Source organism: Oncorhynchus mykiss, chromosome 22 (assembly GCF_013265735.2).
Source record: "Oncorhynchus mykiss isolate Arlee chromosome 22, USDA_OmykA_1.1, whole genome shotgun sequence".
NCBI classification, from domain to species: domain Eukaryota; kingdom Metazoa; phylum Chordata; class Actinopteri; order Salmoniformes; family Salmonidae; genus Oncorhynchus; species Oncorhynchus mykiss.
The window spans coordinates 39,719,976-39,734,759 of record NC_048586.1 but is presented as its reverse complement, the minus strand read 5'-3'; the positions used below and the strand labels follow the sequence as shown (position 1 = coordinate 39,734,759).

General features: G+C 42.5%; 1 protein-coding gene across 4 annotated transcripts in view; it reads left to right on the top strand.

Annotated features, from left to right (window-relative positions):
* Positions 1-3,645: 3,645 nt before the first annotated feature.
* The window catches only part of LOC110501861 (band 4.1-like protein 5), a 47,895-nt gene continuing 36,756 nt past the window's right edge, over positions 3,646-14,784 (top strand). For 2 of the 4 annotated variants that reach the window (XM_036959295.1, XM_036959296.1), the window contains exons 1-3: positions 3,646-3,946; positions 5,805-6,006; positions 14,617-14,721. In XM_036959295.1, the coding sequence (XP_036815190.1) occupies positions 5,827-6,006; positions 14,617-14,721 (285 nt within the window). In that variant the 5' untranslated portion in view covers positions 3,646-3,946; positions 5,805-5,826. The remainder of the gene's footprint in view (positions 3,947-5,804; positions 6,007-14,616; positions 14,722-14,784) is intronic. The other 2 variants (XM_036959297.1, XM_036959294.1) reach the window with 1 other exon arrangement.

Here is a 14,784-nt window from a genome sequence, read left to right as displayed (position 1 = left end):
AACAAGAGGTGTCCTTCTTTTCACACTGGTTCAACTGTGTTCACATTGTCATCAGCTCTTGTATTGGAGTTATCAGCATCCCGCAACAAGAGGTGCAGCACGCATGTGTATTTTTAGTGTGTGTGTTGGGGGGGGGGGGGGTGTATGGGTGAGAGAGTGCAGCATGCATGTGTATTTTTAGTGTGTGTTGGGGGGGGGGGGGTGTATGGGTGAGAGAGTGCAGCACGCATGTGTATTTTTAGTGTGTGTGTTGGGGGGGGGGGTGTATGGGTGAGAGAGTGCAGCATGCATGTGTATCTTTAGCAGTTTCTGTTGTGTGTATGTATTATGCCCTGCCTCTGGTGATGCTGTGTCTGTGTAACCATCAGCGAACCCCCTACCATTTCACCTTAAGCTGGTCGTCATTTCTAGCTCAATATTGGATACCAGGATTGAAGCCTGCTTTCTTGTAAACTAATTTGCCGTAGTTCCATCTTCTTGACCTGCTGAGTAGACTGTGATGCATCTATAGCAGGTGCATTGGACGTGAGCACATTGTGACCAACGTGTCCACGCTGTCAGAAGTCCGTACAGTAAATTCTCTCTCACGGGCCGCTACGGTGGGTCATCAGCCCGTTGTGTGGAATCCACAAAACCCTCATTTGATTATTATTTTTTATTTTTTTAAATGTTTGATCATACATGGAGCCCACTCACTCTTTTGCCTGAGAGTTTTATGATGGCGCATCAAAAAGTCCACACTACAGAATTCCACATACAAGACTTGGGTTTCCAGAATCATCAAATGTTAATTATCATGAATGTCCAGCATTGAGATGTGTGTTGTGATAGCGTCTCGAGGGTACTGTGGGGTTCTGTTTGGAAGCAAGAGGGAAGGGAAGTGGGGTATGTATTGGAGGGTGGATGAGTTGTATTTTTTGTAAAACTGAAACCACAGTTCTTGCTTAAGAATGGACAGCACTTTGCAGATGACTGGGTAGCCATGCTCGCTACTGAGTATGTCAGAAACTGAAAGTGGTGTAGAATTTTTATTTATCATTGAATTTGTTTTTTAAGACACCTGTAGGGAACCAAAACTCCAAACTACACAGTGCCACTTGTTAATGTTGTGTAAATATACTAGACCATGTAAATACAATGTTGTGTGTATATAAAAAAAAAATCTTTAAAATAAAAGGGAAAATGATTTGTGAGTTAAAATGTTTTTATATAGAGAATGCCGAACTTGTGTTTTAAAAATCGAAGCGAAATTGAAATCTTCAACTGTACATTAATGACGTTGCTTTTCCACACTGCAACAGTGAGGTCAATGCAATGTTTTGACAGTAGATTGATGTTATGTTTACTTAGCACACACACACACAACTGTATTCCAAATTCTACATTTCAGAAGTGTGACTGATGCATTGATTATTTAAATAGTAGCATAAATGTAAGAAGCCTAAAATAATAGCATTTCTACTTGTAGGTGATCAACCTCCCACGTTCCAATAGCCTCAATTAGACATATTTCCCTGTTTGCTTTGTGTCTGCTTTTAAGTTAAGCATTGAGCATGTTGGAATGGAGTGCACATGTACGGTCTGGATATCCATGGCAGGGCATATGATGATAAGAGAGAGCCGCAAGTATTTTCAAGTTTTCTACTCCGCTAGCCAGCACCTCGCCTAAATAGGTGTGTGTTTCTTTTTCTTCTAGGGCATATGATGGATGACACATTCATGAAGATCACACTGAAGCCATTTTAATTTATTTTATTTTTTATTTCACCTTTATTTAACCAGGTAGGCCAGTTGAGAACACCTTTATTTAACCAGGTAGGCCAGTTGAGAACACCTTTATTTAACCAGGTAGGCAAGTTGAGAACACCTTTATTTAACCAGGTAGGCTAGTTGAGAACAAGTTCTCATTTGCAACTGCGACCTGGCCAAGATAAAGCAAAGCAGTTCGACACATACAACAACACAGAGTTACACATGGAATAATCAAACATACAGTCAATAACACAATAGAAACATCTATATACAGTGTGTGCAAATGAGGTAGGATAAGAGAGGTAAGGCAATAAATAGGCCGTTAACATGGTCAGTAAGTGGCGCTGTTGTTAAATGGAGAGGAATCATGCAGTAGATATTTAGTCTTTTTGAAAAAAGAAAAACATGTTTTACACTGACATGATGCAGTTTAAAAACATTGAGATTGAGGAACTCACACAGACAGTGTGGTTAAAGAAGGTGCAACAGTGCCTCTTCAACCTCAGGAGGCTGAAGAAATTTGGCTTGGCCCCTTAGACCCTCACAAACTTTTATAGATGCACCATTGAGAGCATCCTGTCGGGCTGTATCACCACCTGGTACGACAACTGTACCGTCTGCGGGCTGTATCACCACCTGGTACGACAACTGTACCGTCTGCAACCGCAGGGCTCTCCAGGGGGTGGTGCAGTCTGCGGTCTTCCCAATGCATCACCGGGAGCACACTGCCTGTCCTCCAGGACATCTACAGCAGCCGGTGTCACAGGAAGGCCAAAAAAAATCAAGATCAACCACCCGAGCCACGGCCTGTTCACCTCGCTACCATCCAGAAGGTGAGGTCAGTACAGTTGCATCAAAGCTGGGACCGAGACAGAAGCTGTTTTTCAATCTCATGTCCATCAGACTTTTAAATAGTCATGACGAGCTGACCTCTGCCCAGTACCCTGCCCTGAATTTTAGTCACTGTCACTATGCGCTTACCACCCGGTTACTCAACCCTTCACTTTGGAAGCTGCTGCCTATGTACAGTACATTGACATGGAACACTGGTCACTTTAATCATGTCTACATACTGTTTCACCCACTTCATATGTATGTACTGTATTCTAGTGTGTGAATAACCTGTCTAAATAAGGTCCCACAGTTGACAGTGCATGGAACAGCAAAAACCATGTGGTCAAATTAATTGCCCATGGTGGGGATTTTTTTTTTCAGCAGCAGGGCTTGTGAGACTAGTCAGGATTGATGGAAAGAAGAACGGAGCAAAGTACAGAGATCCTTGATGAAAACCCACTCCAGAGTGCTCAGGACCTTAGTCTAGGGCGACGGTTCACCATCCAACAGGACAACAACCCTAAGCACACAGCCAAGACAATGCAGGAGTGACTTTGGAACAGGTCTCTGAATGTCCTTCAGTGGCTCAAGGAGAGCCCGGACTTGAACCTGATCAAACATCTCTGGAGAGACCTGAAAATAGCTGTGCAGCGACGCTCCCCATCCAACCTGACAGAGCTTGAGAGGATCTGCAGAGAAGAATGGGAGAAACTTCGTCATTATGGGCTATTGTGTGTTGATTGATGAGGAAAAGTTTAGAATAGGGCTGTAACGTAACAATGTGGAAAGTCAAGGGGTCTGAATACTTTCCGAATGCCGTGTATATTATACTTTGGTCTCCGATTTTTCCTACACACGCAATAAGGTCTACTAACGTAAATATGTGTATGCGATTTGATGCATGATAAAATGGGCATAATCTGAAACAACACCATATGATAGTGTGAAGTTGGGAGGACGTATTTATTTTACTATTTCATTTTCATGATTATAGAAACACCCAAGTGTCCCTTTAAATGCAAATCGCAGTTTTGTTAGGGATTTATTTCGACGTCATTTCCTGAGGGGAATTGTGTGCTTTACCTCCCACTTCTCTTGGGACTTGTGAAAATTGTCTCGCGTATCGAGTAGGAATTATTGTAACGCTAGTAAGACTACATGTCAACCATGGACACGTATTAGTTTTACTTTGTGAAGGTGGAACAGGCAAGTGGTTTGGTTATTATTTTAGATATCGGCAAGTATTTTGTGAGTATTGCTTATAGTATAGGACTTTCGGATCTACAAGTGGCCATCGGCGACAGCAGCAAGTGTGAATGTCGGACTTGTTTCATCTGTCGCTTCAGCATCCTCACAATAGGTAACGGCTTTTTAACCCTGTTGCTGTCGTTCATGATGGGTTCGTCTGTCCCACAGGCTCACGATGTTTTGTCCCAAAGCTAGGCTAGTAACGTTATACGGTATTTATTGGGGCAGATCATTCTAGTTAACTAGCTCACTACAGTAACTTCACTAATAATAGGTAACGTTAGTCCAAATTGTCAGTCCATAACGTTTATGTAAAATTGTCACCTTTTCAGCCCAATTGGATGTAGTTATGTCATGGCGAATAACCTGCATATTGCTAACAGTAGTTAAGTTAGTGTTTCTTCCCAACTTCATTGCCAAGCCATTTGGAGCAACAACAACTATTTGTGGGGAGTCTACATAACATTGTAAAAAAGTAATAGGCCGAGAAGAGAACTTAGTTGCTGTGATATGAGTCACACAATTTTATATTTGATGTGTTCCTCAGACGTATACTGATGCGGCTTCTGTCACTGTATTTAACAGACTGAACAAAAAAATAGCTATTTTGTACTTTAGTGTGTGTACAGTTGAAGTCGGAAGTTTACATACACCTTAGCCAAATACATTTAAACTCAGTTTTTCACAATTCCTAACATTTAATACGATTAAAAATTACCTGTTTTAAGTCAGTTAGGATCACCACTTTATTTTAAGAATGTGTAATGTCAGAATAATAGTAGCGAGAATGATTTATTTCAGTTTTTAATTTCTTTCATCACATTCCCAGTGGGTCTGAAGTTTACATACACTCAATTAGTGTTTGGTAACATCACCTTTAAATTGTTTAACTTGGGTCAAACGTTTCAGGTAGCCTTCCACAAGCTTTCCACAATAAGTTGGGTGAATTGTGGCCCATTTCTCCTGACAGAAATGGTGTAACTGAGTCAGGTTTTTCGGCCTCCTTGCTCACACACACGTTTTCAGTTCTGCCCACAAATGTTCTATAGGATTGAGGTCAGGGCTTTGTGATGGCCACTCCAATACCTTGACTTTTTGCCACAACTTTGGAAGTATGCTTGGTGTCATTGTCCATTTGGAAGACCCATTTGCGACCAAGCTTTAACTTCCTGACTGTTGTCTTGATGTTGCTTCAATATATCCAATTTTGTTTTGCTGTTGTTCTGGGATTGATTTGCACTTTTCACACCAAAGTACGTTCATCTCTAGGAGACAGAACGTGTCTCCTTCCTGAGCGGTATGATGGCTGCGTGGTCCCATGGTGTTTATACTTGCGTACTATTGTTTGTATAGATGAACGTGGAACCTTCAGGCGTTTGGAAATTGCTCCCAAGGATGAACCAGACTTGTGGAGGTCTACAATTCTTTTTCCTGAGGTCTTGGCTGATTTCTTTTAATTTTCCCATGATGTCAAGCAAAAAGGCACTGAGTTTGAAGGTAGGCCTTGAAATACATTCACAGGTACACCTCCAATTGAGTCAAATTATGTCAATTAGCCTATCAGAAGCTTCTAAAGCCATGACATCGTTTTATGGAATTTTCCAAGCTGTTTAAAGGCACAGTTAACTTAGTGTATTTAAACTTCTGACCCACTTGAATTTTGATATAGTGAAATAATCTGTATGTAAACAATTGTTGGAAAAAAATACTTGTCATTGCCAAAGTAGATGTCCTAACCGACTTGCCAAAACTACAGTTTGTTAACAAGAAATGTGTGGAGTGGTTGATAAAATGAGTTTTAATGACTCCAACCTAAGTGTATGTAAACTTCTGACTTCAACTGTATACTTGTGATATCGCTTTTCAACGGGAAAAGTTCAAACAAAGCTGCAGTCCAGCTTTTAACATCACGATCTGATTGAGGAACTCAACCGATCTGTATCATTTAATGCTTTCTCTCGCATGTGCAGGTAGTGTTCACCAGGCCCAACCATGCTGAGTTTCCTCCGCCGAACGCTGGGCCGGCAGTCCATCCGTAAGCATGCTGACAAGGCCCGGTTGAGAGAGGCCCAGCGGGCCACCACACACATCCCTGCTGCCGGGGACTCCAAGTCTGTCATCACCTGCTGTGTGTCAATGCTGGACGGCACAGACGTCAGTGTGGACCTAGCGGTGAGACTTTACACACAACACAATGGGAAAGATTCTGAATACCTAACCTGTTGTTTGAGTTTCAACTGATGTCAAGGTACACCCCATGAGGAAGTAAACGAGTGAATAATTGGTACAAGGCTTTCAAAAGCTATTTTAAATGGAAGGACAGAGCAGACACATGTTTTTGGTCATGCCAGGTGCCCTGAGGCTGATGCTCTCTGTGTGCCATTGGTGCTGGTTTCAGTCCATTCCCATGCATATGGTTCTGCTGTATAGTACTTAGTGACCAGCTCTTTCCATTGCTCTGAGATCCTGCTCCTTCCATTGCTCTGAGATCCTGCTCCTTCCATTGCTCTGAGATCCTGCTCCTTCCATTGCTCTGAGATCCTGCTCCTTCCATTGCTCTGAGATCCTGCTCCTTCCATTGCTCTGAGATCCTGCTCCTTCCATTGCTCTGAGATCCTGCTCCTTCCATTGCTCTGAGATCCTGCTCCTTCCATTGCTCTGAGATCCTGCTCTTTCCATTGCTCTGAGATCCTGCTCCTTCCATTGCTCTGAGATCCTGCTCCTTCCATTGCTCTGAGATCCTGCTCCTTCCATTGCTCTGAGATCCTGCTCCTTCCATTGCTCTGAGATCCTGCTCCTTCCATTGCTCTGAGATCCTGCTCCTTCCATTGCTCTGAGATCCTGCTCTTTCCATTGCTCTGAGATCCTGCTCTTTCCATTGCTCTGAGATCCTGCTCTTTCCATTGCTCTGAGATCCTGATCTTTCCATTGCTCTGAGATCCTGATCTTTCCATTGCTCTGAGATCCTGATCTTTCCATTGCTCTGAGATCCTGCTCCTTCCATTGCTCTGAGATCCTGCTCCTTCCATTGCTCTGAGATCCTGCTCCTTCCATTGCTCTGAGATCCTGGTCATGTTGTGGACCTGTTCTCAGGGTGAGGTGGAGAATATGGTAGCTACTAGCTCATTGCCCTCGTCTCAGTGTGCTGTTACTGAGAGAGTTCCTCTCCGGTCTTGGCATTAGACCTGCATGCCAGTGTGTGTATATGTATATGACTGTGTGGTGTTGTGAGTGCTGTTGATCACTGGTAATTCATTCCATGACCCCTCTACAGCACACCTGGTCACATGACCTACTAGGTCTGAGCGATATATCAAATTAATTTGTATGTATGTTTTTGCGCCATGTTCCATATGCCTGCATTGCAAGTATTTTTGGTATTTTAATTTTTATGAGTGTTTGTCTCATGTTGTCTTTTTGGACTTTGGTCTCCTTCGCTCCTGTGCTGTGCACCTTCCCATTTACACTAGAGATCTGAATATAATGATGAGATGCTTATGTCTCCACCCTAACAATGGGAGTTGCTGTCCCAAAGGCGGAAGGCAGTTTAGGTCAAAAATAAGCCTATAGAAACGCATTGGGTGGCAGGGTAGCCTAGTGGTTAGAGCATTGGACCAGTAACCGGAAGGTTGCAAGTTCAAATCCCCGAGCTGACAAGGTACAAACAAATCTGTCGTTCTGCCTAGTTAAATAAAGGTAAAAATAAAAAATGTGGACAGATTTTGCGGAGAGTGAAACCTCTCACTTCACCATTTATAAAAAAAAAAAAAACAGACTAGACAGCTAGTATAAGTTTTTGGCCAGCAGTGTTTTAGCCATGTGGAATAAGCTTAAAACACAATTTTTATATAAGGAATTGGCAACTCGTTCTCATTCTGAGAAATAAGGTAAGCCGCTTGATTTCAACAATCAGAACAAAGTGGACAGGCTAGCATGCTGTTCAAACAGTTGGAGACGGACAGAAGGGTGTGTTCATAATTAAACTGTTCTGCCTTGTTTTCTAGAATATTGATCCAAGTTGACCTAACTTGAAATCTATAGATTAGATGGCTACCCACTAGCATGTGGGCTTGTGCTTGAGACATTGTTTGAGACCTGTGTTCATTTTCTATAATGCCTGCTACAGGAAGTTGGTCATTATTAGTGAATGTGCATTATATGCCTGGGTATGGTTACATTTTTAACAAAAAGGGAATTTTCATAGACTACCTTGAAAACCAGATAAGTGATTATTGCAAAAAAGCAGGTTAAACTATTTTGATAATAAAATTAATTTATAAGTGGGGCTTATTTATCCACATTCTTTACGTTACACCCTTAGTCTAATGTCCATTGCTTATGTTTCTTGGCCCAAGCAAGTCTCTTCTTGTTATGGGTGTCCTTTAGTAGTGGTTTCTTTGTAGCAATTCAACCATGAAGGCCTGATTCACACTGTCTCCTCTGAACAGTTGATGTTGAGATGTCTGTTACTTGAACTCTAAGCATTTATTTGGGCTGCAATTTCTGAGTCTGGTAACTCTAATGAACTTAACTCTGGGTCTTCCTTTCCTGTGGCGGTCCTCATGAGAGCCAGTTTCATCATAGCTCTTGATGGTTTTTGCGGCTGCACTTGAAGAAACTATAAAAGGTCTTGAAATGTTCTGGATTGACTGACCTCTTTGCTCATTTGAGCTGTTCTTGCCATAATATGGACTTCATCTTTTACTAAATAGGGCTATATTCTGTGTACCACCCTTACCTTGTCACAACACAACTGATTTGCTGAAACCTATTAAGAAGGAAAAAATTCCACAAATTAACTTTTAACAAGGCACACCTGTTAATTGAAATGTGTTCTAGGTGACTACCTCATGAAGCTGGTTGAGAGAATGCCAAGAGTGTGCAAAGCTGTCATCAAAGGGTGGCTACTTTGAAGAATCTAAAATATATTTTGATTTAACACTTTTTTTGGGTACTACATGATTCCATATGTGTTATTTCATAGTTTTGATGTCTTCACTATTATTCTACAATGTAGAAAATAATACAAATAAAGAAAAACCCTGGAATGAGTTGGTGTGTGAACTTTTGACTGGTACTTGTGTGAGAGAGAACTGGGTGGTTCGAGCCCTGAATGCTGATTGGCTGACAGCTGTGGTATATCAGACCGTATACCACCGTTATGACAAAACATTTTATTTGTACTGCTCTAATTACATTGGTAACCAGTTTTTAATAGCAATAAGGCACCTCGGGGGTTTGTAGTATATGGCTAATATACCACAGCTAAATGCTTTATTTAGGCACTCAGCTCTGCGTCTATCTCGTGAATGGAAGTTGGAAAAACTTTATTTACATTTTTAAGCCATATTGCCCAACCCTATGACCTACCCACAACCAGGAGCCAAGTGAATGGTGTAGAGGTTGACCGATTTCATCGTAATGGCCGATTTTTAAAGTTTTCATAGCAATCGGTAATCAGCATTTTTGGACACTAATCAATGGCCGATTACATTGCACTCCACGAGGAGACTGCGTGGCAGGCTGACTGCGAGTGCATTAAGGAGCCAAGGTAAGGTGCTAGCTAGCATCAAACTTATTAACTTATGTTAATCTTAACATAATCACTAGTTAACTACACATGGTTGATATTACTAGTTTATCTAGCTTGTCCTGCGTTGCATATAATCGATGTGGTGCCTGTTTAATTTTTCATTGAATCACAGCCTACTTTGCCAAATGGGTGATTTAACAAGCGCATGTGAAAAAAGCACTGTAGTTGCACCAATGTGTACCTAACCATAAACATCAATGCCTTTCTTAAAAACAATACACAAGTATATATTTTTAAACCTGCATATTTAGTTAATATTGCCTGCTAACATTAATTTATTTTAACTAGGGAAGTTGTGTCACTTCTCTTGCAATCTGTGCAACAGAGTCGGGGTATATGCAGCAGTTTGGGCCACCTGGCTCGTTGTGAACTGTGAAGACTATTTCTTCCTAACAAAGACAGCCAACTTTGCCAAACGGGGGATGATTTAACCAAAGCGCATTTGCGAAGAAAGCATAATCGTTGCACAAATGTACTTAACCAGAAACATCAAAGCTTTCCTAAAATCAATACATAGAAGTATATTTTTAAACCTGCATATTTAGTTAAGAAATTCATGTTAGCAGGCAATATTAAACTAGGGAAATTGTCACTTCTCTTGCGTTCCTTGCACGCAGAGTCAGGGTATATGGGCTGCCTGGCTTGTTGCAAACTAATTTGCCAGAATTGTACGTAGTTATGACACATTGAAGGTTGTGCAATGTAACAGGCATATTTAGACTCATGTATGCCACCCGTTTGATAAAATATGGAACGGTTCTGTATTTCACTTAATAATAGTTTCTGGATTTTACCATATTAATGACCTACTACTTGTATTTCTGTGTGTTATTATGTTAAGTTTATGATTTGATATTTGATAGAGCAGTCTGACTGAGCGGTGGTAGGCAGCAGCAGGCTCGTAAGCATTCATTCAAACAGCACTTTTGTGTGTTTGCCAGCAGCTCTTCGCAATGCTTCAAGCATTGAGCTGTTTATGACTTCATTGGCAATACTAAAGTGCCTATAAGAACATCCAATAGTTAAAGGGATATGAAATACAAATGGTATAGAGAGAAATAGTCCTATAATTCCTATAATAACTACAACCTAAAACTTCTTACCTGGGAATATTGAAGACTCCTGTTAAAAGGAACCACCAGCTTTCATATGTTCTCATGTTCTGAGCAGGAACTTAAACGTTAGCTTTCTTACATGGCACATATTGCACTTTTACTTTATTCTCCAACACTTTGTTTTTGCATTATTTAAACCAAATTGAACATGTTTCATTATTTATTTGAGGATAAATTGATTTGATTGAATACTTATTTTAACTTAATATAATACACATTCACTATTGTTGTAATTTATTGGTCCTCCAATAATCGGTATCGGCGTTGAAAAATCCTAATCGGTCGACCTCTAGAATGGTCTCTCTTCTCCAGTGGGAAGACTTGTCCCTCAATGTCCTCTTTTATTTCTCTGGGTTATTTCAATTTCTAAGGCATTCCAGCTGTCAATCCAGTTGAATACCTGATCTTTTGATCCCACTCTGGTATTCCACTGTAATGCTATAGGTCTATTTATAAACCTGGTGGTTCGAGCCCTGAATGTATGTATGTGTGTATATATAGTCATTGAAAATAAGAATTTGTTAACTTGCCTTTTTAAAAGGTAAAAAAATATATATATATATTTTTTTTTTTACCTTTTAAAAAGGCAAGTTAACAAATTCTTATTTTCAATGACTGCCTGTTCAGGGGCAGAACGACAGATGTCAACTCGGGGATTTGAACTTGCAACCTTCCGGTCCTTAGTCCAACCGCTCTAACCACTAATCCTGCCGTCCGTCTCCCTGGATACAGCCCTTAGCCGTGGTAGAGTGTATTGGCCATGTACCACAAACACCCAAGGTTTTTGCTATTATTGCTATTATACACTGGTTACCGACGTAATTAGAAAAGCATTCGAATCACCCAGTTTATAACAGACCGTATACCACGGTTATGACCAGATTTAGTTTTTTTTTACTGTTCTAATTGTGTTTATAATAGCATTAAGACACCTCAGGGGATTGTGGTATAAGTCCAACATACCACGGCTAACGACTATATCCAGGCACTCCGCATTGTGTCGTGCTTAAGAACAGTGCTTAGCCATGGTACATTGGACATATTTTTTTATTTTACCTTTATTTAACTAGGCAAGTCAGAACAAATTCTTATTTCAAATCAAATCAAATCAATGACGGCCTGTTCAAGGCCTGTTCAAGGGCAGAACGACAGATTTTGTACCTTGTCAGCTCTGGGATTTGAACTTGCAACCTTTCGGTTACTAGTCCAATGCTCTAACCACTAGGCTACCTTGCCGCCCCCTCGTGCCTTATTGCTTAATAATACAGTGCTTCTCCATTTGTTTATTCTGTTTTGCAATGCCTCTGAATGCATTGCTGGTGGAGACTTATTACAACATGGAATAGTGCACTGTTTGTCTGAAGAGTTTTTGGAGTTCAGGGGTGTATTCATTACGCAAATTATGTTGCAAAACGTTTCGTCTGTTGCAAATTGTTTTGCAACAAAGTTTACTACAAATGGAAAAAAGTATTGAAATGAGAACAAGAGTTTCTATTGGACAAATTCAGGTAGGTCCCTCTCCATTTTGTTCTGTCTGCTCTGTTTGGTTCTTAAACAGGTTTTCGTTGCGAGACATAATGAATGCACCCCTGGTTTCTCAACTTGGATGGAACCGTCTTTGTTCAGTCCCATCAGTACTGTCTCTCATGCTGCTGTGCAGGACAGAATGAGTCTTTTGATTACAGACATGAGAAACAGTGGGTAGTTTTCTAATAGCTTCTTCATTTTCATGGGAAGGTACATAAGGTGTTCCCTGTGGCTGTGTATCTCTACCGTTAAGAGTCCTGATGACATCCATCTGTGATATTCAACAACCAATAAGTTACTGTAAACAACGAAACACTGTTTTTCCCTCCTCGGACATCATTGCACGCACAATATAAGAGCACAATGTGTACTGGCATTTTTTAACCACGCTGCACGGCGTCAGCTCGGCAACAATAATGGTGGTGGTGCGGCCGTGGCGCTGTTTCCACCTACTGCAAATTCCCCCTTTAAGTGTTACACAGCAAAGCAGAACTTGTGTTCTTCTTCCCTTTACACTAACCAATGTTCTGTTTAGGCTGTCGATGGGCTCCCCAGGCAATAACTCACTGAGTGATTCTAATCGTCAAGGCCTGGAGTGGGTGTTCTGAGACAGCTTCGGGTCTAATGGGCTGTCCCTTTGTTTACATGTTCTGTGTGATGTCTGACTAGCATGCTGCAGCCACACTTGGGACTAGCAGGAATAGTGGGATTAAACAGAGTGAATAAACATGTTGACCAATAGGGCTGGTATTTGTAAAACATGAATGATTCAACTTATTTTAGAATGAGTCTTTGCATGTTCACTGTCCAGGTCTTTTCACTGTAAGGATACCATGGGGGGACTTGAGCTGACTTGGTCAGTAGAAACTGATGTTGTTACCTAAACAGGCCTAATGCATTCTGATTTAACAATGAGTTAGGTTTTAGTGCTAGTCAACAGTCCAGAATAACTGTTAAAGAAACTGTGGCGTAGCATGTGTATTGCCCTTACCAAGATGGTTGAAGGCTTGGGTATGCCCACCCAAAGGGTTTCCTCCCTCTTCAGACAAGCAGCACAGTGGAGAACCTGATGATTCACCTCTCCTCGGACAGCTACTGGACTCCAGTCTGAATGAGGGAGCCTCGAGCTTTAAGACTATGTTAGGAGGAGGGCTGCCATGTTTCTTGTCCCCTCCCTCTGTCCTGCCCCAGTGGCTCTCTGACGTGCATGCATCGAGCAGCCTTAGACATGTAACTGTGTCTCCAGGCAGGCTGGAAACCTCTGGTGAACAGTGTGGCAGCGAGGCCCGGGGTTCACTGGAGCGTACAATGGCTCCTTCGTGTCTATTGTCCCTGGCTGCGGGGCTCCTTCGTGTCTATTGTCCCTGGCTGCGGGGCTCCTTCGTGTCTATTGTCCCTGGCTGCAGGGCTCCTTCGTGTCTATTGTCCCTGGCTGCGGGGCTCCTTCGTGTCTATTGTCCCTGGCTGCGGGGCTCCTTCGTGTCTATTGTCCCTGGCCGCGAGGCTGCTTTGTGAGCTATGCCAACTTCATGGGGCCTGCTTGAGCATCCAGCAGGCTGGGGCTAACACTGTGCAATGGCACCATCCACCCCTCTCCTCTCATCATGACCACACCCTCTGTATAGCATGCTGGACCAGAGATGGACAGGGCAGGCATGTGTCCTCGCTGCTAATGTCAATGTTTGTTCCCCTGCAGGGTGTTTGTGTGTGTGTGTGTGGCTGTGTGCTTTATCTATGTCTACAACAGTGTCACAACCGGTAATGTGCTTGTTAGGTTTCAGCGATAGTGTTGCAGGCTTTGCTGCATGTGGTAACTGTTTATGATTAATCTCTGTCTTTAGTGTGGTGAGTTACCCTTGTTTGAGCACTTGGGAGTGTCTCCTCTGAGTAATACGTTGTGTTCACGAAAGAAACAGTCTAAAGGATGACGTGAACTCTCCCATCCACTACAAGGGCTGATTTCTCCCCTTCTATAAGCTTTGTTCATTCAGGCGTGGCTGAGCCAACCCGCTGCCCGGTGGCGTGGCCGAGCCAACCCGCTGCCCGGTGGCGTGGCCGAGCCAACCCGCTGCCCGGTGGCGTGGCCGAGCCAACCCGCTGCCCGGTGGCGTGGCCGAGCCAACCCGCTGCCCGGTGGCGTGGCCGAGCCAACCCGCGGCCCGGTGGCGTGGCCGAGGCGGCCCGGTGGCGTGGCCGAGCCAGCCAATGTGTTCTACTTAGTGCTTGTCTCTCTTTCTGGTGTTTTCTAGTCAGAGGCAATGAGATCAACACCAGGTCTGGGGAATTAAATATCAGGGAAGAGTACCAAACACCTAAAACAGATCCATATGTTCTCTTTTCCACCAGTGTTGTCTCAGTCAAACTTCACTACAATCGCTCATTCTATTTGTGTTGTTGACCATAACTGTTGCTAAATGGTATTCATTATCAAGATACTAAAGAGAACCCAGTGAAATGTCTTGTCTGTTGAATGATTGATTAGGTTGCTGACATTGCTTCCAGACCAATGACTGTGTTGTGACCTCTGACCTCTCTCTGTCCTGTCAGAAAAAAGCCAAGGGTGAGGAGCTGTTTGACCAGGTCATGTACCATCTGGACATCGTAGAGAAGGACTACTTCGGACTGCGCTTCATGGACTCTGCACAAGTACCGGTAAGAACAGACAACCAATTACAACCCACCCTGGTTCTGACTAGACATTTGGACGGGGTTTGT